Raw genomic sequence first — 20700 nt, 5'->3', positions numbered from 1 at the left:
CAGAAACAGACCGAGTCACGGGCCCCCTACAGTCATCTTCATAATCAAGAAACAGAGACTAAGAATTATAGTGGGCTTCACGTCCTCACTCCACTGACTTGGGTACTTTAAAATCCACGGTATGGTTAGTTATGAGTTTTTTTACGGCTCCAGATTGAATATAGCCTGTGGAGATGCCCAGATATTTCCAGAAACAAAAACCACTTTCGCATGGACGCCCTATCTCTGGCAATCGCGGAAGCCTAGGAGGTATCCGGCCCCACAGAGATCCGGTAAAAGCCCTAGCTTAGCGGAGGCGGACGGGACAATCTATGTCTCTTTTATAACCGTTTTCTCTAAATACTTGTGAACCTACAGCTTTTTTTTTTTTTTTTTCGGTACGCGGGCCTGTCAATGTTGTGGCCTATCCCGCTGGGGAGCACAGGCTCCAGACGCGCAGGCCCAGCGGCCACGGCTCACGGGACCAGCCGCTCCGCGGCACGCGGGGTCCTCGCGGACCGGGGCACGAACCCGCGACGCCTGCATCGGCAAGTGGACTCCCAACCGCTGCGCCAATAGGGAAGCACTAAACCAACCCCTCTTTACGAAACATAACCTTCATCCCGTTAAGACCAAGTTCTCGCGAGACAACAAGACACGCCGGAGCGCGTATTCGGCCGTTGCGCCTGCGCGCGCTTGGGAAGCCCGCACTTCCGCCCGAGGCGTGTTGCGACTCACAGCAGCTTCCCGTCCCGTGTGGTGACGTAGCTGTCTTTTCTCGGCTAGGTCGGCCGTTAACGGACGGAGTCCCGCTGAGCTGCGGAGTTGCAGAATCTGGCGTTTGGAGCTGCGGTTGTTGGCGAGATTTCGCGTTGCCCGTCCTCAGCCATTTCACCGATAATCAGCGGATCGCTTTGCCAAGTGCCGGGAAGAACGAAGGAATTCGGAAGGAGACGCTCGGCTCCCGGCCACCTTGCTCTGAGTGGCTTCCTTTTCCGCTCGCGCCTGTCCGGAGAAACTGGACTTATAATCGTCACTGGATTGTAAGTACCTGAGGCGAAGAGAGCTCACTACGCCCCGCTTTTTGCGTATCTTTGTTCCGGGAGAGTTTGTGGATTGGGAGTATCTGCTGAGCCTTACTTTCTGTGCCGAACATCATTCCGTGGGAGCCGCCATTTGCTTTCCCTGCGTTGTCCTGCAGCGGCATCTAGAGGTTGGAACTTGGCATCGCAGCTGATAGATTTAAATGGACCTGCGTAAGGCAATGCGTCAGTAACGACTGGTATTGTTACAGCATATTTATAAAGACTTGGGGCTTAATTCAGAACAGACGCTTAGTTGCTCTTCTATCCAGAACTGTTTGTAATTAAAGACTTGAATTTATAAAGAAGTGGTCTTTCTGTTGAAATAGCTGAAATTTTTCAGTGCAACAAGTGGTTATTAGAGAAAAAGTGAGTCACAAAGAAATAAAGATGAGTAAGAGCAAAGATGATGCTCCTCACGAACTAGAGAGCCAGTTTATCTTACGCCTACCTCTGGAGTATGCCTCTACCGTGAGGCGGGCGGTACAGTCTGGTCATGTCAACCTGAAGGACAGACTGACAATTGAGTTACACCCTGATGGGCGTCATGGAATTGTCAGCGTGGACCGGGTCCCATTGGCGTCAAAATTGGTAGATCTGCCATGTGTTATGGAAAGTTTGAAAACCATTGATAAAAAAACCTTTTACAAGACAGCTGATGTCTCTCAGATGCTTGTCGCCACAGTTGACGGTGATCTCTATCCTCCTGTTGAGGAACCAGTTGCCACTGCTGATCCCAAAGCAAGCAAGAAAAAGGATAAGGACAAAGAGAAAAAGTTTGTATGGAACCATGGAATTACTCTGCCTCTAAAAAATGTCAGAAAGAGAAGGTTCCGTAAGACAGCAAAGAAGAAGTATATTGAGTCTCCAGATGTGGAAAAAGAAGTAAAGCGGTTGCTGAGCACAGATGCCGAAGCTGTCAGTACCCGTTGGGAAATAATTGCTGAAGATGAAACAAAAGAAGCAGAAAACCAAGGCCTTGATATCTCTTCCCCAGGCATGTCTGGCCACAGGCAGGGCCGTGACTCATTAGAACATGATGAGCTTCGGGAGATATTCAATGACCTTAGCAGCAGCAGTGAAGATGAAGATGAGACACAGCATCAAGATGAAGAAGACATAAACATCATTGACACTGAGGAAGATCTGGAAAGGCAGCTACAGGACAAGCTAAATGAGTCAGATGAACACCACCAAGAAGACGAGGGAACTAATCAGCTGGTTATGGGAATTCAGAAACAGATTGATAACATGAAAGGCAAGCTCCAAGAGACCCAGGACAGGGCAAAGCGACAGGAGGATCTCATCCTGAAAGTGGAAAACCTGGCTCTCAAGAACAGATTTCAGGCTGTGCTGGATGAACTGAAACAAAAGGAAGACCGAGAAAAGGAGCAGCTCAGCTCTTTGCAAGAAGAGCTAGAATCACTCCTAGAGAAGTGAGCAGAGTTTTGATACTTAATTTCATTCCTGACAGTGGTCAGCCTTGAAAGAAAAACTTTGTTTTCATCACCTGGACTAGATAGTAAAACTTTGTAGTAGTTCCCAATTTCCTCCACTGCCTTCTATTGGATTTGTCTTGCAGACAAATGTAACTGTGAATTTCTATCTCATTTGTCTTTTGGAACCACTTTGGTGGGTGTTTGTCCTGTAGTAAGTGGGAATGTATAGACAGATAAATGTAGGGAAGTTGTAGGATTAGTGGGGTGAACAGTTGAGTTTAGTAATTAATCACAGCTTCACTGCAGGACTTTGCTGCTGTTTCTCCGTTTACCGGAAGCTGCCATTGCTACTCTGTGATGCCATCTGAGATAAATTAGTAGAGTCTAGTTTGGTGGCAGTGAAGTTTGTTTACATATGTTTTCCCATGCTGTAGCTATTGTCCCAGTTATTCAAAGCAGTTTTCCACGTTTTGCATTGCAAATCATTTCATAAAGTTGTTTTCACAATAAATAAAAGCAAGTAATTTTCACCTTATAATGTGTCTTGCTCTTTTAGGGGTAGTGGGTATCAGATCCTCTTCTGAAGTGGTTTCTTTATGGGGTTTAAGGGGCTGACCAATTGGATTCTGTTTTGTAGGAAAAGAAGCAGTTGTGTTAGAATTTAAGAAAAAGAGGAACAGCAGAGGCAAAGAAATGGGGAAATGTCATCTTTGCATTATGTTTCCAATCCACCTGCTCCATTTGGAGGTCAGGAGATAAAGAACGTTCCTAAACTATCCTAAATTCTTTTCTTTCAGCCTGATCTCACCACATTCTCTCACTATTTTCAATCCTGAGCTTATTTACATTTTTTTCAAGGAGTTTAATTACTACTCTTTCTCTATAATAGTCTATTGGGATAAATATTATTATGCATCTATCACACCAAAGTCTAAGTTACCTGTTGCCCATGTCCTCACTAGGCTGTAAATGCACCGACATTACGTACTTTGCCTTGTTAGTCACTGTAAACTTACTAAAGAAGAGTAGAGATTAAAATCACAAGTTCAGGAGATGTGGTGCCTGTGTTTGTATCCTATTTCAGTGACCTAGTTGAGATTGATCTTGGGCAAGTAAATTAATCTGTTGGTTTCAGTTTCTTCATCTCTAAAATGGAGGTGATAATATTACCTACCTGGGGGCCCTTGAGTTGTTGGCTATTGAGTTGATACATATAAGGACTTAGAACAATTCCTAGAATAAAAGCAAACTATTATTGCCTATTTACTAGGGTCTGAACGTACAGGGATCAAAAATTTGATTTAAAGCCTGATTGAAATGGTAGAAAAGTGTATAAAGAAACAGCTGCTTTAAATGGGGTTGACTGATTTCAAATTAAAGAATCATTCTAAAAGTTTATAAATTACAGCAGAAACAAAGTTTGCTTCAAATACATCCGCAGCATAAGCAAACTGAGTCAGTTTACTACTGTAGCTTTGGTTTTTATTTGATTCATTTACGGCTTGGTCTTGCATAAATATTAAAACCTCCATAATGAAGAGTAATTATCTGTTATGTAAACTTCAAAAGAGAAAAACTTAAGAAGGTTGGGATCCATTTCCCTTCATGTAAATCCAGAGTTACCAAAAAAGACTCACTTTTCTCATAGCTCCCTTGCCTGATGAGTGTGATGTATAGGTGGGCTACGGTTTTCAATATTTCTGAGTTCATGAATGGAAGTTGAACTTTTTTAATTAGTGTTTTAAAATAGTATAAGAAAAAACTCACTGAAAATTTTAAGCAATGCAGAAATTTTACAAATTCTTAATTTTATTCACTCCCCTATTGCCGGTCACTTAGGTTGTTCCATTTTAAATTTGCTATTACACAGAATGCTGCAATAAGCATGTCAGTGTGGTCTCTGTTTTGCATTATTTCTATAGATTAGGGAAATGGGATCTTTATGTTCACATCTAAATGTCATAAAGCCTGACGTTTTGAATTTGTAGATCAAATGTTTGAGACAAAAAATTTGGACAAATTGTGACCAATCATGCCTCTGAAGGACTGTCTTCAACTCTGCTTAAACTTTTATTACCTGGTAAGAATTGTGTGAAAACACAGACTAGGAAGACAGCTCACCACACAGCAGGTATATTGGCCTTCTTTCTATATTTCAAACGCCCAGCTCTTTCACACTACAGAGCTTTACTTATATTACACTTATATTTCCCTTTTCCTGGAACAGTCTCCAGATAGTCTCATGGCTAGCTTTTTGTTACTCAGCCCTCAGCTCAAACCTTACTTTCTCTGGTAATCCTATCTGGCTACTCCATCTGATTGCTAGGGAACATGTGATGTGGGTGTGCATCTTCACTGAGAATTTGGAAGTTCCTTTGCCATTGTTTTCCATGTATGCGTGGGAGTACATGTGTTCCAAGTCCAGCTGTTTAAATATATTTCATGGAACTTGAGATCTGTGTATTATTGCACAACTATGTCTGATAATTCAATGAAATTACAGACGATTTCCCTATTAATGCCCTCATGATGCCTGGCGCTGATTACTAACTTGGTTTCTCCAGAACATAAACATATATGAATTTAATGCAAAAGCAGTTGATGATTTATTGTAGTATCCAGCATCTCTTGTGTTTGTAAAAACTGTATGTGCTTCTAAAAAACAAACAATGAACCATAGGTAATTAATGGACAGTTTTAAAAAACCAAAACAGTTTTTAAAAACCCTCAAATGTGAGGGACTTCCCTGGTGGTGCAGTGGTTAATCCACCTGCCAATGCAGGGGACACAGGTTTGAGCCCAGTCCGGGAAGATACCACATGCTGTGGAGCACCTAAGCCCATGTGCCACAACTACTGAGCCTGTTCTCTAGAGCCCGTGAGCCACAACTACTGAGGCTGCATGCCACAACTACTGAAGCCCGTGCATCTAGAGCCCATGCTCTGCAACAACAGAAGCCAGCGCAATGAGAAGCCTGTGCACCGCAACAAAGAGTAGCCCCCGCTCGCGGCAACTAGAGAAAGCCTGAGCACAGCAACACAGACCCAATGCAGCCAAAAATAAATAAAATTAATTTTTAAAAACCATCAAATGTGATACAAAATTTTAAAAATTTTAAAAATTAAAAAATTTTTTTGTAGTTTAAAATGGCACATTGTTCTCATGAATCTCTTTTCTCTGTCAGATAGCCTGCTAATATAGTAACCGCCAAGGGCAAGGAAAATAGGAGATGAGACAACAGTGGATGAGAGATGTCAATGTTTTCAGAAGGCCAAAGCAGATGAAGAAACGATAAATTCATAGATCACAGAAAGTTACATGCTAAATGTCTGCAAGGAGGTATACCAAAGAAACAAACCCACCCACTTGATATAGACACGGAGGCTCAGTTTTTGCAGGCAGTTTCCAAGGAAGAGAGAAGGTGTGAGGCTAGAAACAGGATTCATTAATAGCTGTGTTCAGGGACTTCGCTGGCAGTCCAGTGGTTAAGACTCTGGGCTTCCACCACAGGGGGCACAGATTCCATCCCTGGTCTGGGAACTAAGATCCTGCATGCCATGTGGCACAGACAAAAAAAATAAGATAATAAGATCTGTGCTCAGAGCTGTTGGATGTCCAGGAGCCCTATCTCACTCAAGCCAGATGACTTTTCCTTCCCCATGCCACAGACAGAAAGTTTATTTTCTGGGTAAATTGAACCAAAGAAGGCACAGGTGGAGGCTGGGGGTCCATAGCATTGAACAAGGGAATTGTGTGAAAGTCTGTTTTCTGACTGCAGGATGTCAACCCTCTTCTCCCACTTGGTGTCATTAAATCAGTACCCAAAGTAAACACCACCCGCACCCCCCCTCCCCCGCAAACACACACAGACACACACACACAGTCAAGACTGGAAGATTATTCTCTGAAGAAACCATATGGTACCAGAGAAAAGAAATCCAGATACATTTGGGCACTCTCCAAAGAAAAGGCCAAGTCACTACTTACTACAATGAAGTCTACCTGTTGACAAACAGTATCCACGCACAATCTGCTTTTAGGTGCCTCACTTTTAAATATTAACTGATACCCAAAGAATCAGACAAGGAAAGCTTTCTAAATGAAAGAATCCTTTTAGCATACTTTCTGCCCCCTCCACCATTTTGTTTTTACCCCCAAAGTAAAATACCGCCTAGGGCTTAAAATGTAAACTTTAAGAGAATTCGTTCCAACGCTGGGATTATAAGCATATGGGAGGAAAAGTGTGTCCTGACAGCGGTACCCTCACTGATGCCCCAAACTGCATCTTGCCTACTAGGCCTGTAGTCAGTTATATCCAGAACTGCTGCTGCATAAAGCTGCATGGCTCCTCAGCAAGAACCCCGAGACTTAGCACGCACAGAGCGCTGGAGCCACACAGGTCTTTTATATCAAGTTTTTCAGCTGTATATAGATGTTTTCCAATGCGATTGTACACGGCCTTGACTTAACCTCTAGAAATAACGAGGGTGTGCGTCCCACCAGCTCACAGGGCTTCAGGCCAGGATCCTCGGCGATGTTACCACGACACAGGGGATCTGCCCGCCTCAGGCCTCCCCCGGCGTAGCCCCCGGCGGGCAAAGAGCTACACCTGGAGAGGCGCGGCGGCCGGCACCTTTGTGGAGCCGCCATTCCTCTCCGGAGACGATTAAGGGTTTTCTGATCCGAAGGAGCCACCGATTGTCAGGTAAACCCCGCAAAGTGTTTGTTCGTTTTCCCTATTTTAAACCTTTGTCTCTGTAGATTGACTCTTTGACCCCAGGCGCGATCAAGCACCTCCCATTTTGTTTTGCCGGGAGATGGGGGTCTCTGGCCGAACAGGAAGGCAAGTCTTCCTCCGCCGCAGCAGCGCCTGGAGTTTCTGGCCGTAATCGCAGGAATTTATCGGACAGCTTTCTACTGCTGTATTGAGATTCATTAGAAGTGTTTCTCTAGTCGGCCCCGGGGCACGCGGGCGCTGGGACCGCCGGGCGGCGCGGAGCGAGCGGGAGGGCGGCTGACGGGTTTAGGGCCCAGACGCGGCGGCCGCAGGGCGCCAGGAGAGGCGCGCGGGGGCCCGCGGGCCGGGGGTTATTTCAGTGCGTGGGGAGGGCGGCCCGCGGCCTAGTCTGGGGTTAAGCGGCTTCTCCCGCGCCGGAGACAGAGCCAAGAGCAGGCGGCTGGACACGGGACGGCCTCCTAAGCTCCAGAGAGTTCCCTTCCTCGGAGACCAGCAGAAGAGTGGGCGAACATGAAATCCAATCCTGCCATCCAAGCCGCCATCGACCTCACCGCGGGGGCCCTTGGGGGCACAGCATGCGTCCTGACCGGGCAGCCCTTCGACACAATGCAAGTGAAGATGCAGACGTTCCCTGGCCTGTACAAGGGCCTCGTCGACTGTGGCCTGAAGACGTACTCCCAGGTGGGCTTGCGGGGCTTCTACAAAGGGGCCGGCCCCCGCGCTGATGGCCTACGTCGCCGAGAACTCAGTCCTCTTCTTGTGCTACGGCTTCTGCCAACAGTTCGTGAGGGAAGTGGTTGGATTGGACAAGCGGGCGAAGCTGAATGATCTGCAGACTGCGGCCGCTGGTTCCGTCGCCTCTGCGTTTGCCGCGCTGGCCCTGTGCCCCACTGAGCTGGTGAAGTGCCGGCTGCAGACCATGCACGAACTGGAGATGTCAGGGAGGATAGCAAAAAGCCATAATACAGTTTGGTCCGTCGTGAAGAGTATCCTTAGAAAGGATGGCCCCTTGGGCTTCTACCACGGACTCACGAGCACTCTGTTTCAAGTAGTACCAGGCTATTTCTTCTTCTTCGGTGGCTATGAACTGAGCCGATCGTTTTTTGCCTCGGATGGATCAAAAGATGAACTAGGCCCTGTCCCCTTGATGTTAAGCGGTGGAATTGCTGGAATTTGCCTTTGGCTTGTCATATACCCAGTGGATTGTATCAAATCCAGAATTCAGGTTCTTTCCATGTTTGGAAAACAGGCAGGATTTATCACAACTCTTTTAAGTGTTGTGAAAAAGGACGAGTAGCAGCTTTATATTCTGGTCTGAAAGCTACTTTGATTCGAGCGTTCCCTGCCAATGCGGCACTATTTTTGGCTTATGAATACAGCAGGAAGATGATGATGAGCCAGTTTGAAGCATACTGAAGTGTCTTGGTGAATCTGGATCCAAGTACACGCCTTTGAGGACTATAATTTAACTCAGAGTTTCATGGAGCACTGGACCAGTGTGGTATTATTTTTGACTTCATGGGAACTTTGCTTTTGTCTTCCCTGCTTATATGCTAAATCTTAACCTTTATGGAAGAACCTCTATTTTATATCATATAATTTCTGCCCATAATTGTATTGAAATAGAAAAGTTGCTGCTCTTGTGTTTGGTGAGATAATACAGGGCGAGTGGGTGGCCGTATGTACCTAATCTGAAAAGCTAAACATAGTTGTATCACCGGGCTTTTGCATAAATCTACACATGTGCATGCAGTTTGTTTGCTTATATGTTGTGAGTGAAACACAGTTTGGTTTCCATGTTTAATCTCATGTCACTAGAAAAACCGAGTTAAACATGTTTCAGGGTGGTTATAAATGATTACTTAACCCACTCAAGATGTAGGGTCTCTTTAAAAGTCTGCTTAACATGTGCACTATATTAGCCAATTAAAGTTTTTAAAAAGTTTTTGGTGCTTGAAAACGAAAATATCCATCTACATTTTTTCATTTACAATGATTTATTTTTTATTGAGGTAATCTTGATTTATGGCATTATATTTCTACATTTGTATACCCTACAATGTGCTCACCACCAAAAATTTAGTTTTCATCTATCACCATACAGTTGATCCCCTTTATCCACTTTGTCTCCCTCGTTTACCTGCCCGCTCTGATAACCACTACTCTGTTGTCTGTAATGACGTTTGTTTTATTTGGTTTTGGTTTGTTCATTTATTAGGGGTTTTGTTTGTTTATTATAGTTTTTCATATTCCAGATATGAGTGGAATCCTATAGTATTTATCTTTCTCTGTCTGACTTACTTCACTTAGCATAATACCGTCAAGGTCCCGCCATGTTGTCGCAAATGGCAAGATTTCATACTTTTTCTCATCTAGATTTTTTGTTTAATATTTATTTGGCTGCACCGGGTCTTAGTTGCGGCATGCAGGATCTTTAGTTGCAGCATGCAGAATGTTTTTAGTCGTGGCATGCGGGATCTAGTTCCCTGCGCAGGGATCCAACCTGGGCTCCCTGCACTGGGAGCGTGGAGCCTTAGTCACTGGACCACGAGGGTGGTCTCTGTCATCTTAGATTCTTAAGAGGAGAATATACCTGCATACTGATGTGTCTTCCACAGCCTCGAGTTAAAGTTTCAGAGTAGGCACCCTGGATTTTCCCAAGATGTTCTACTCTTAAAATAGTGCTATTCATCTTCAAAGTGGGATCATATTCCACACTCTTAGTTAGGTGTGGCCTAGAGCATTAGGCCTCTGGGAAGTAGCCTGGCCTTTGTCTGTACCAAATTTCCTTCCTCTCTTCTCCCAAAGAGCTTCCCCTCTGCTCTACTTTAGACTGAGGAAGGGGTGAGGGATGGGGCTGTGCTTCTGTGCTTGGATGAAGACCCATGTAGTTGACAACAGTTCTTGGCTTCCAGTCTCGGGTCCTGGCCTGGGTAGGATTCCAGGATGTACTATTGGCCCATTTAGGGGTTGTTGATTCCTTTTGGATCGTTCACTGTCCTCTCTGCCTCCACCAGTCAGAAACCCTTCCAGGGAACAGAGAGTGCCAAAGCCATGAGAACTTTTTGTGCCCTGATGGTGATCAGGTGACGTTACCAGTGGATGAAGTCCTCTCCTCTCAAATAGAACTAGACAGAACTTAGTGCTTGCAGTACACAGTGATTAATGTTAGGGCTGACCCATCCTGAAGTTTACCTGAGGGCTGATAACTCCTTGTCATTTTTTTACAGTGTTGGAAACTTCTAAATTTCGTACTGGCCATCTGTGAGTTTTATTGATGACTGTATATATGATGTGATTTTACAAAGCAATGAAACATAAGAAAAGCAACTTTATTAAACTGTACCATATGTATGTATATAGGCACTGACAAAAACCAAAAACAGAAAAACATAGTTCGTCTGATCCCCACACTCTTGTGCATGTGTTCTTTGGCCCTATAATGTAAGAGGGTCATTCTTACTAAAGTAAGCCTCATCATTCCATGATGATCCAAGACCAGCAGAGTCTCTCTCAATAAGAAGTGTTCTTAAGCAGCCTGTAAAGCTGAAAAGAGGCAGGCTCCCAGTGTCAATGATCGCACGTGGCATGTGTGTCAATCACTGCTGGTGGAATGTACACCTGGTATGGAATCCCCAGTTTCCTTCAGATTTTTTCTATCTGTGAAACCTCTGAGGTAAGTCTAGCCATATTGCCAGAGGCAAGAGGGTCAGGGTGATGGATGTTGACAAATGGGGGCTGGGGCAGACATTTGGGGAGGGGATGCTCAGTGTCATGCCTGGTGTGCTCCAGAGCGGTGGCTGGTCTTCCATTTGCTTTTTCTTTAAAAGAAAACCATTTTTCTACTTTACTTCTAAGTTATTTATACATTTAAGTTATATATTGCGTACGTAAGTGGTCAGTAGCTACTTAATGGGGCTTCATTCAAGCAGGTCTGGATTAAAGCAGAAAAGAGAACAGGAATGGCTTCTGCAGGAAGTGGACCTTTCAAAGTCCGAAGGCCCCCTGCTCAGTACCCATGAGCTTGTCTCAATTAGCCCTATAGTCAACGGACCTTTTCACATGTTGTCCATTAAAGGTTTACCTAAATATCTTCAATAGAAATCATTTGAGGCAAGCAAGAGTGGGAGTAAGGAATTGAAACCTAAGTCAGAAGAATTGTTTTCCACCCTTTTTGCTTAATTCATGGTTCAATATTTAGATACAATTTGTACCACTTCAGATCTGTACTCAGACAAAACTATAGTAACTTGAAATATTGTGTTTAAAGAAATTTGAGTGTTCTATCATTAAACTATTTACCTAAATAAAAATATTTATTGAATTCACACCATTTACAGTATACTGTATTGAGCTCTGGGTATTCAGATATTAATGGTCTGGTTTCTGTTCTCAGGGTCTAGATGGTCTAGATGTTTGTTTTCAGTCAGAAGAGCAATATTCTAGAATACAATTTAGAACAAAAAAATAGAATCCAAATTGTGTGTGTGTGTGTATGTAAAATCAATGATGTGTGTGTGTAAAATCTTTTCCTTAACTGTGTTTTTGTTTTTATATTGTGGTTTCTTTGTAGTCTTTAAATTAGTTTCATGGTATTTCTTTCTTTTTTCTTCCCCAGCTTTATTGAGATATAATTGACAAATAACATTGTGCATGTTTAGGGTGTACAGTGTTATGATTTATATATGTGTTTATTATGAAATGATTATTACAATAAGGTTAGTTAATGTCCATCACCTCACAGGTTACTATTTATTTATTTTGAGGTGAGATGGTATTTATTTCTAAGATTTAAGTTGGTCAAATCCATATTTCTGATGCCTAGCCTTATTTTAAACTTTATTTCCATATGGTATAATTTATCCGTCAATTTTTTTAAAATTATTATTATTATTATTATTTATTTATTTTTTTTTGCGGTATGCGGGCCTTTCACTGTTGTGGCCTCTCCCGTTGCGGAGCACAGTCTCCCGACGCGCAGGCTCAGCGGCCATGGCTCACGGGCCCAGCCACTCCGCGGCATGTGGGATCTTCCCGGACTGGAGAACGAACCCGCGTCCCCTGCATCGGCAGGCGGACTCCCAAACACTGCGCCACCAGGGAAGCCCTTAAAAATTATTTTTATTGAAGTATAGTTAATTTACAATGTTGTTAGTTTCCAGAGTACAGCAAAGTGATTCAGTTATACATGTGTGTGTATGTGTGTGTGTGTGTGTATATATATATATATATATATACTTTTTCAGATTCTTTTCCATTATAGGTTATTACAAGATATTGAGTATAGTTCCCTGTGCTAAAGAGTAGGTCCTTGTTGTTTACCAATTTTATATATAGTAGTGTGTATGTGTTAATCCCAAACTCCTAATTTATCCCTCCCTCCCCCACTCCCCTTTGGTAGGCATAAGTCTTTGACTCTATTTCTGTTTTGTAAATAAGTTCATTTGTATCATCTTTTTAGATTCCACAAATAAGTGATATCATATATTTGTCTTTTTCTGTCTGACTTACTTCACTTAATATGGTAAACTCTAAGTCCATCCATGTTGCTGCAAAAGGCATTATTTCATTCTTTTTATGGCTGCATAATATTCCATTGTGTGTGTGTGTGTATGTGTGTATATATATATATATATATATATATGCCACATCTTCTTTATTCATCTGTTGTTGGACATTTAGCTTGCTTCCATGTCTTGCCTATTATAAATAGTGCTACTGTGAACTTGCATGTATCTTTTAAAATTAGAGTTTTCTCTGCTATCCCTCAATTTTTTTTTTTTTTTTTTTTTGGCCATGGTGCAAAACTTGCAGGATCTTAGTTCCCGACCAGGGATTGAACCCAGGCCATGGCAGTGAAAGCACTGAGTCCTACCACTGGACTGCCAGGGAACTCCCTGGTATCCCTCAACTTTGAAAAATCTTATTATACCCTTTGGTCTACTGTCAGGACCAGATGGTATGCATCTTGCAATGCTATAGTGATACTGTAGCTAGAAATTCATTCTCTGTTCCAGCTTTCATGGGATACTAATACCAAGCTACAGCAGTTAAGTATATGTAATATCTCAGAAGGACCATATCTGGCAGTGGAGTATCAAACTTGATCATTTTCTTGAATTAAACAAGAAAATGTCCCCAAGTTGTTGAACTTGGAAGAAAAAGCCTGTGCGTCTGGAGCCTGTGCTCCGCAGCGGGAGAGGCCACAACAGTGAGAGGCCCGTGTACCAAAAAAAAAAAAACAATCTGAACCCATTTGTCTCTGATATTCCAATCAGAAACCTCTCATATTAGTAGTTCTGGAACTTAGTCTTAGTGATGTTGACATCCCCAGAATGCTCAGAAGGTGGCCTTATGAGCAGCTCTCCACTGAAGGCTCCTTGTTCATCCTCCACATCTGAGTATCATTGAATAGGAGCAGAGAGAATTGGAAGAGGAAGATGGCTAAATCAAATTAGTGATCAAGAGGATAGAGCATGTGTTGGCTTGAGTAAACTTCTGTGGGTGGTTCAAGGAACAGAAGGTAGGGCTGGGATAGGTCCTAGACCAGGTATAGCATGATTATGCCAAATAGAAGGTGGCTTCTAGTTGTTTTTAATAACAGCACATGTTTGTGCCTGGCTGTGTCTGTCTCTTAGGAGCCTAGATATGCTTCAGTGCTCTATACTTCCAGGTTGTGGGTCCATGTGCTAAACATTAAGTACTTTGAGGCTTTGAATCTTTGATAAAATAGTCATGAGTTCTAGCTCATCACCATCCAGGATACCAGCTTGTTCTACCTGGTACCAACTCAGTACACAATATAGGATTGCTTAGCAGTGGGTTTTCTTTGTCATCCAGCAAGTTGGGTGTGTCATCCAGGACCACCATATGCAGCACTGTCATGCATATGAATCAAGACCATGTTTTTTCCCTGTAGGTAATTCTCATGTATCAATTACTTCAGTTACAACTCATTTTCCTCAAAATCAGCTTTATTCTAAGATTAAATCAGCTTGTTTACTCTAAAGATTGAAAAGTAAATGATGTCTTCATTAGCTCTCATGTCTATAGCCTTATCAGACATCATGACAGCCAAGAAGCAGAGGGTGACAGTCCCTAAGATTTTGCTTCATAGAGCAAATGCAGAGCAGTGCCACCCAAGGGAGACTGGGGCCCAGCTCAAACACATCATTAGGTGTTGGTCCAGAACTTCTACTTGTGTGTGGCAAAGTTGAGCTAAGCTTCTTAATTAAGGCTTCGATTTGTAGAGCCTGAGGCTGTAACCACTTTGAGACTCCTTCCTCCCTTTGCAAGACTACCAAAACCAGTAATGGTATGAGGGAAACCTCCAATAGAACATGAGTTCTCACTAAAATATCACCAACTAACAAGACTAACAGTGTGAAAAACAGACTCAACAAATAAAAGATGTTTACAGAAGCAACAGAGATTGGAACAACATGGAAAGAACTTAAAAGTAAAAGATATTTAATTTCCTCCAACAAAAAAGAAGGAAATGGCAATTGTTTAAAAAAAAAAAAAAAGAACAAATTGTTGTGAAAACCTGCCAAATGGAAATTTTGGGGGAAAAAAGCCCACCAAAAACTATAGTTAACTTAAAAAAATTCAGTATATTGGGTGAATCTCAGGTTTGGACCTAGCAAATATCAGAACATCAAGAATAAAGAAAACATCTTAGAGAAAAGAAGTTTACAGATAAAAGAATGAGAACTAGACTGATAGACTGTTCATCAACAGTCTTCAATACCAAAAGAGGGAGAAGGAAAATTAGTTTACATGTTATTTTTTTATATAAATTTATTTATTTTTTTGCTGCGTTGGGTCTTCGTTGCTGTGCACGGGCTTTTGCTAGTTGCGGCGAGCGGGGTCTACTCTTCGTTGCGGTGCGGGGGCTTCTCATTGAAGTGGCTTCTCTTGTTGCAGAGCATGGGCTCTAGGCGCGTGGACTTCAGTAGCTGTGGCTTGTGGGCTCTAGAGCGCAGGCTCAGTAGTTGTGGTTCACGAGCTTAGTTGCTCCGCAGCATGTGGGATCTTCTCAGACTAGGGCTCGAACCCGTGTCCCCTGCATTGGCAGGCGGATTCTTAACCGCTGCACCAACAGGGAAGTCCCTAGTTTACATTTTAAAATCTATGACCAACCAAACTATTGGCTAAGAACATGAGGATTAGACATACAAATAACTGAATTATGCCTAATAAGTTGCCAGCTTTAAAACATGTAACAATCTACTCTAAAAAGCAAAATATAGTAGTGGAATATATGTTTAAAAACTGTCATTTTTTAAAGTCCCCATTTGCAAGGAAGCCATATTCAAGGATTAAGGAAGATTTATTAAAAGTGTGGTAAGTTAGTTCACTAGTTTTAATGAGTGATATTTGAATATAGTTTAGTCTTTTAACAACTCTACATAAAAGTTTAAAGTTCATTTTCATCTCTTTGCCTTTCAGTATTAAAAACTAGATTAGAATATTAGTAAGAGATCAATCTGGAAATATATGTCCACAGTAATGAATTTGTCCATCCTTTAAAAGAAAAACTACTGGGAAATTATTATGAATGTAGAAAGTCATCATTTTTACCTAGTTCTGGACTTTCGGTTGGGGGAGTTCCAAAAAGTGGCAAAGATACTTAGTACTATACATATAGTGCCCTCTCTGTCATGTACTTAATAAAATATCCAGGTAAAGAAGTTTCTGAAAGTTGTCTTCAAATAAAAGGGTAAAAGGTTTCCAATAGCCAAGAAATAAAAGCAACTTTGAACCAAGAGTAAGGTATAATTTTTTCCTATCTTCAAATTTAGTCCATATGATCTTTTCTGGTTTTACGAAACTCTGATCACTTCTCAACAATATGTGAATTCAGTGCATCTATCAACTAAGATATTATTACGTATCTGTCTTCTTATGTCTGGGTCTAAATAACTCCCCGGTTATATAGTGCCTCCAATTTGAGTCCAAAATCATATACCATATTGGCCAAAAAAGAACTGGCCTCCATATTTTCTGTAGTTGAAAACTTCCCTGGTTCTCACATGAGCTGCAACTTAGCCAGCCAAATACAGAGAAGTCTTGATCAGAATTCTTTGCCTTTTCTCTGATCTTCATGAAAATTCAGCTAAGTATGAAAAGAAGAAAAAGAAATCTGACCAAAGATTCAGATTCAATATCTCTATAAAGTACTTAATGAGTGAAAGGAAATACTGTCTTTCCCCTGATTAGTAAGGATTCGTGTATTTCACTCTCATACCTAAAATAACACCATTTTAATATGATTATAACTTTATGTGTGATTGAAGACATGTCAGTATTAAATTTTTTTTTTAACAGTCATTAGGCATTTTAAATTTTTGAGCTGTAATTGACATGTAACACTATATTGGCTTCAGGTGTGACAATGATTTGATATTTGTGCATATTGCAAATGATGACATAAGTCTAGTTAACATCTAGTTAACAACATTCTTTTTCTCTTTTGAGAATTTTCAAAAATTTGAGAAACTTCAGTTCTCTTTCTTCTAGTCATGAGTATTCAATTTCTGGAAAGTTCTATGCCTCTGGATGAGAAAATGCCTATGAGGAGAAATTTTATTTTTTCCTAATCAGATTTGATAATTGGAGACTAAATATTTTGTACTTTAAAATAAGGTTTTTTTCTATTTCATTCAAAATAGACATAAAAATTGATGTTTGGTTGCTTCAAGAGTTTATTCTTAGTTGTAGTTAATTTAGACTTTCACAGTGATATCGCTCTCTCCCCTTTAGAACTTCCCATTCTTCTAATCTTCTTTTAATTACTCTATAGGAGGTAGAATGCTGATGTGGTTGGGCAGTGTTTATCCCAAAGTACAATACATAATCCTAAGTCATGTCAGGTTGAAATCTGAAGGAGGGAACTAAGAGAGGAAACAGAGAAAATATTTCCTTCATATATCACCATATAAATGCCAAGTAGATATTAATTTTTTTAAAGTAGGATTGGATGGGACACCACTTTTGCTATAAAGCATTTAGAGAACATATATACATGTACTTTCTTGAAATTTTTTTAAAATGGCCCTCAGGTTGATAATACTTACATCTCAGAAGTTAAAAAACAAATTGTCATTCCACCAGATGCTTATTAAATAATCTTTTCATGCCAAACGAAAAAGCACGATCAGTTGTTCAAAATGCCTATCTTTAATTTTTTTTCTCAGTCATCCATCATAAATACACTTTAGGCAAATCTAGGAGTAATCTGACCTACATTTTTTGTCCATTTTTAGCCAATATAAGCATATACAGTGTTGAAATATTAATTGCAAATGTCAAAACAGAAAATGAATTATATGTGTAAGTTGTATTTGAGTACTAAGCCCCTACAGGATGATACACCTTAAAATGGTACATATTAAAACATTTTTAGTTATCCACTTCATTAACCACAGACAAAGCTGCTTTAGGAGTATTATAAAGAATATTACCTGACTATATTCAATAGGGTAAATTATTAATATTGGTGGTTCAGAACTCTCTCTACATTGCTTTGCATAGAGAATTTGAAATAACTACCTTAAATAACCCTATTTGAAATCATCATTAAAAGATAATGCATTTATTTTTACTCACCTATTAGAAAAAGAAAGAGGCATTAATACTGGATTGAAAAGGTAGGAAGTAGATCAAAAAAGAACATGCAGGGTTAACTAGACAGAAAGTAAAATCAAGATATAAAGAAAATACTATATCAACTCAAGAGCCTTGACTTAAAAGAAAGCATTCGTAGCCAGACAACTTTCTGATTCTTCTGTTAATGAAACCTACGCTATTCTTGCAATTGCCTTTTTGCACTAGTCCTGCCCAGTGTCTTGAACCAGACCACTAGGGAGAATCGGCTTCAAGACGTTCAACTCATTGAACCCGGAGCCTCCCGTCAGACACACCTCGTACTGGTAGCTCTGGGACAGGGTCTCCGTGCCGCTGACGTCCACCAGGTGGCCTGGAAAGGGGCCCTCGGGCACCGAGCAGCGACCCACCGAGGCAGCCCCGCCCCTCCTGCACAGCCGCACCGCGACGAACACCAGCACCGAGAAGAGGAAGAGCGACGACACCGACGCCAAGGCGACCAGCAGGTAGACGGTGAGCGGGGCGTTCGGGACCGCGTCCGCCGCTTCCGCTTCCGGGGCCGGCAGGTAGGGCCGCGAGAAGCCGTCCACCAGCAGCACGTGCAGCGTGACGCTGGCCGAGAGCGGAGGCTCGCCGTTGTCCTTGACCAGCACCAGCAGCCTGTGCTTGGCCGCGTCGCGCTCGCTCAGCAGCCGGGCCGTGCGCACCTCGCCGTTGTGCGCCCACACGCCGAACAGCCCGGGCTCCGTAGCCTTGAGCAGTTGGTACGACAGCCAGGCGTTCTGGCCAGAGTCGCCGTCCACCGCCACCACCTTGGTCACCAGGTAACCCGCCTCGGCCGCCCTGGGCACCAGCTCGGTGCAGGGCGCCGAGGTGTTCTGCAGCGGGTACAGCACGAAGGGCGCGTTGTCGTTGTCGTCCGCCACGAGCACGCGCACCAGCACCTGGCTGCTGAGCGCGGGCGAGCCGCTGTCGGCGGCGCCCACGCGGAACTCGAACGCCCGCAGGGCCTCGTAGTCCAGGGACCTCAGGGCGAACAGGTGGCCGTTGTCCGGGTTGATGGACACCAGGGAGGCCAGGGGCACGTGCGCGTCGAGGGGCGGCAGCAGCGAGTAGGTGACCTGGGTGTTGGCGCCCGCGTCTCTGTGGCGCGGACGCTGCCGATGTGCAGGGCGGGGCTGTTGTTCTCGCGGACGGACAGGGTGTAGGAGGTCTGGGTGAAGGCGGGGGCGTTGTCGTTCACGTCGGACACCAGCACGGTTATGTTGTGCTGGGTTTTCAGTCTCGGTGTCCCCATATCTGTGACGGTGATGGTGATGTTATATTCGGATCTTGTTTCTCGGTCCAGGGCTGCGTTTGTGACTAAACTGTAAAAATTCTCAACAGAGTGTTTAAGAATGAAGGGAACATCATCTTGGATGGAGCAAACCATCCTTCCATTGTCTCCAGAGTCAGGATCTGAAACGCTGAATACAGCAATTACAGTCTCCTGCAAGGTTTCTGGGATCTCAGTGATAAGCGTTGACATGGTCAGTTCCAGCGGGTTGTCATTCAAATCCATCACTTGGACAAACACCACACAACTGCCAGAAAGGCCCCCACCATCTGTCGCCTGAATATTTAATGTATAAGTCTGAATAGATTCAAAATCCAGTTCCTGTGTTAAAAGGAGTTCTCCCGATTTTGCATTTATTCCAAAATGTCTTCCGAATATCCTCAGATGCTTGGGAAAGTACATAAGATATTTCTCCATAGGTTCCAATATCTAAATCTCTGGCAGAGACAGTGGCAACATGGGATCCAATGGGGCTGTTTTCTAGGACATGCGCCTCATAGTGCAGCTTTGCAAACTCGGGGGCATTATCATTGATGTCTAAGACTTCAATGTGGATTAGGGTGGTCCCAGACCTGGGTGGAATCCCGCCATCCAGCGCTGTGACGGTTAATCTGATCTCAGGCTGTTCCTCTCTATCCAGTGCTTTGTCCAGCACCAGCCGTGGTAATATTGTGCCGTCGGAACTGTCTTGTAATTTAAGATGGAAGTGGGAATTGGGGCTGACTGTGTAACTTTGGAGACTGTTGCTTCCTACATCTAAGTCCTGGGCACGCTCTATTAGGAAAGTAGTTCCAGGAGTGATACTTTCTGAAATTTTCAATATTATTTCTTTGTCTAGGAAAACTGGAGAATGATCATTTATGTCCCTAATCCGTAGCTCAGCCTGGAAAAACTTCAAGGGATTTTCCAGTAACATCTGGAAAGGTAGTACACAGGGCTCGGTAGGGCCACACAGCTCCTCCCGGTCCAGTTTCTCATTTAACAACAAATCCCCGGTCTGCCTATCAAAATGCAAACGCATTTTTTTCCCTTTGGAAACGACCCGGGGGGCCCGAGCAGCTAGATCATCTACCTCCAACCCCAAGTCTTTCAACAGATTGGCCACAAAGGAGCCACTGTCCATCTCCTCGGCCACTGAATAACGCCTAGGCTCAGAGCCAGCCTGAGCTATGCCCAGCCAAACAAAGAATATCAAGACTTGCCTTTGTTTCAGAAAGCATTTTCTTCCTCTCTCCTGCCTCCATCGCACTCTCGTCTCCCAGCAAACTTGACCCAGCTCGGATTCACGTTGTCGCTGATCTATCTCCCAGTATCACTCAGACACTGGGATAAGTGGAGATGCCTATGGCCCTGATTTCCCGGAGCAACTGCCTTAGAAAGCCTCCTTTTCCTGCTTGCTTCTTTAGCAGAGCATCTGGCTAGAGGAGCGCAGACTGGTAGCTTTCTTCCTTCTACTTCTAATGCTGCAGCGCCACCCTGCGTCCTTTCCGAGTGTTTACTTTTACCAAAACATCCCAA

The 20700-nt window shown here is 43.0% G+C and overlaps 1 protein-coding gene and 2 pseudogenes across 1 annotated transcript; 2 read left to right on the top strand and 1 right to left on the bottom strand.

The window, feature by feature from the left end:
* Window positions 1-701: 701 nt before the first annotated feature.
* On the top strand, window positions 702-3032 carry LOC132597100 (transcription initiation factor TFIID subunit 7-like). Its single transcript, XM_060296318.1, has one exon. The coding sequence runs from the start codon at window positions 1452-1454 to the stop codon at window positions 2499-2501; it is 1050 nt and encodes a 349-aa protein (XP_060152301.1). The 5' UTR covers window positions 702-1451; the 3' UTR covers window positions 2502-3032.
* A 4716-nt stretch (window positions 3033-7748) lies between these two features.
* Window positions 7749-8654, top strand: LOC132597015 (mitochondrial ornithine transporter 2-like; annotated as a pseudogene).
* A 7110-nt stretch (window positions 8655-15764) lies between these two features.
* LOC132597099 (protocadherin beta-2-like) lies at window positions 15765-20494 on the bottom strand (annotated as a pseudogene).
* Window positions 20495-20700: the final 206 nt, after the last annotated feature.

This window comes from Globicephala melas, chromosome 3, assembly GCF_963455315.2.
Source record: "Globicephala melas chromosome 3, mGloMel1.2, whole genome shotgun sequence".
In the NCBI taxonomy this organism is placed as follows: domain Eukaryota; kingdom Metazoa; phylum Chordata; class Mammalia; order Artiodactyla; family Delphinidae; genus Globicephala; species Globicephala melas.
This window is presented reverse-complemented; position numbering and strand designations above follow the sequence as displayed.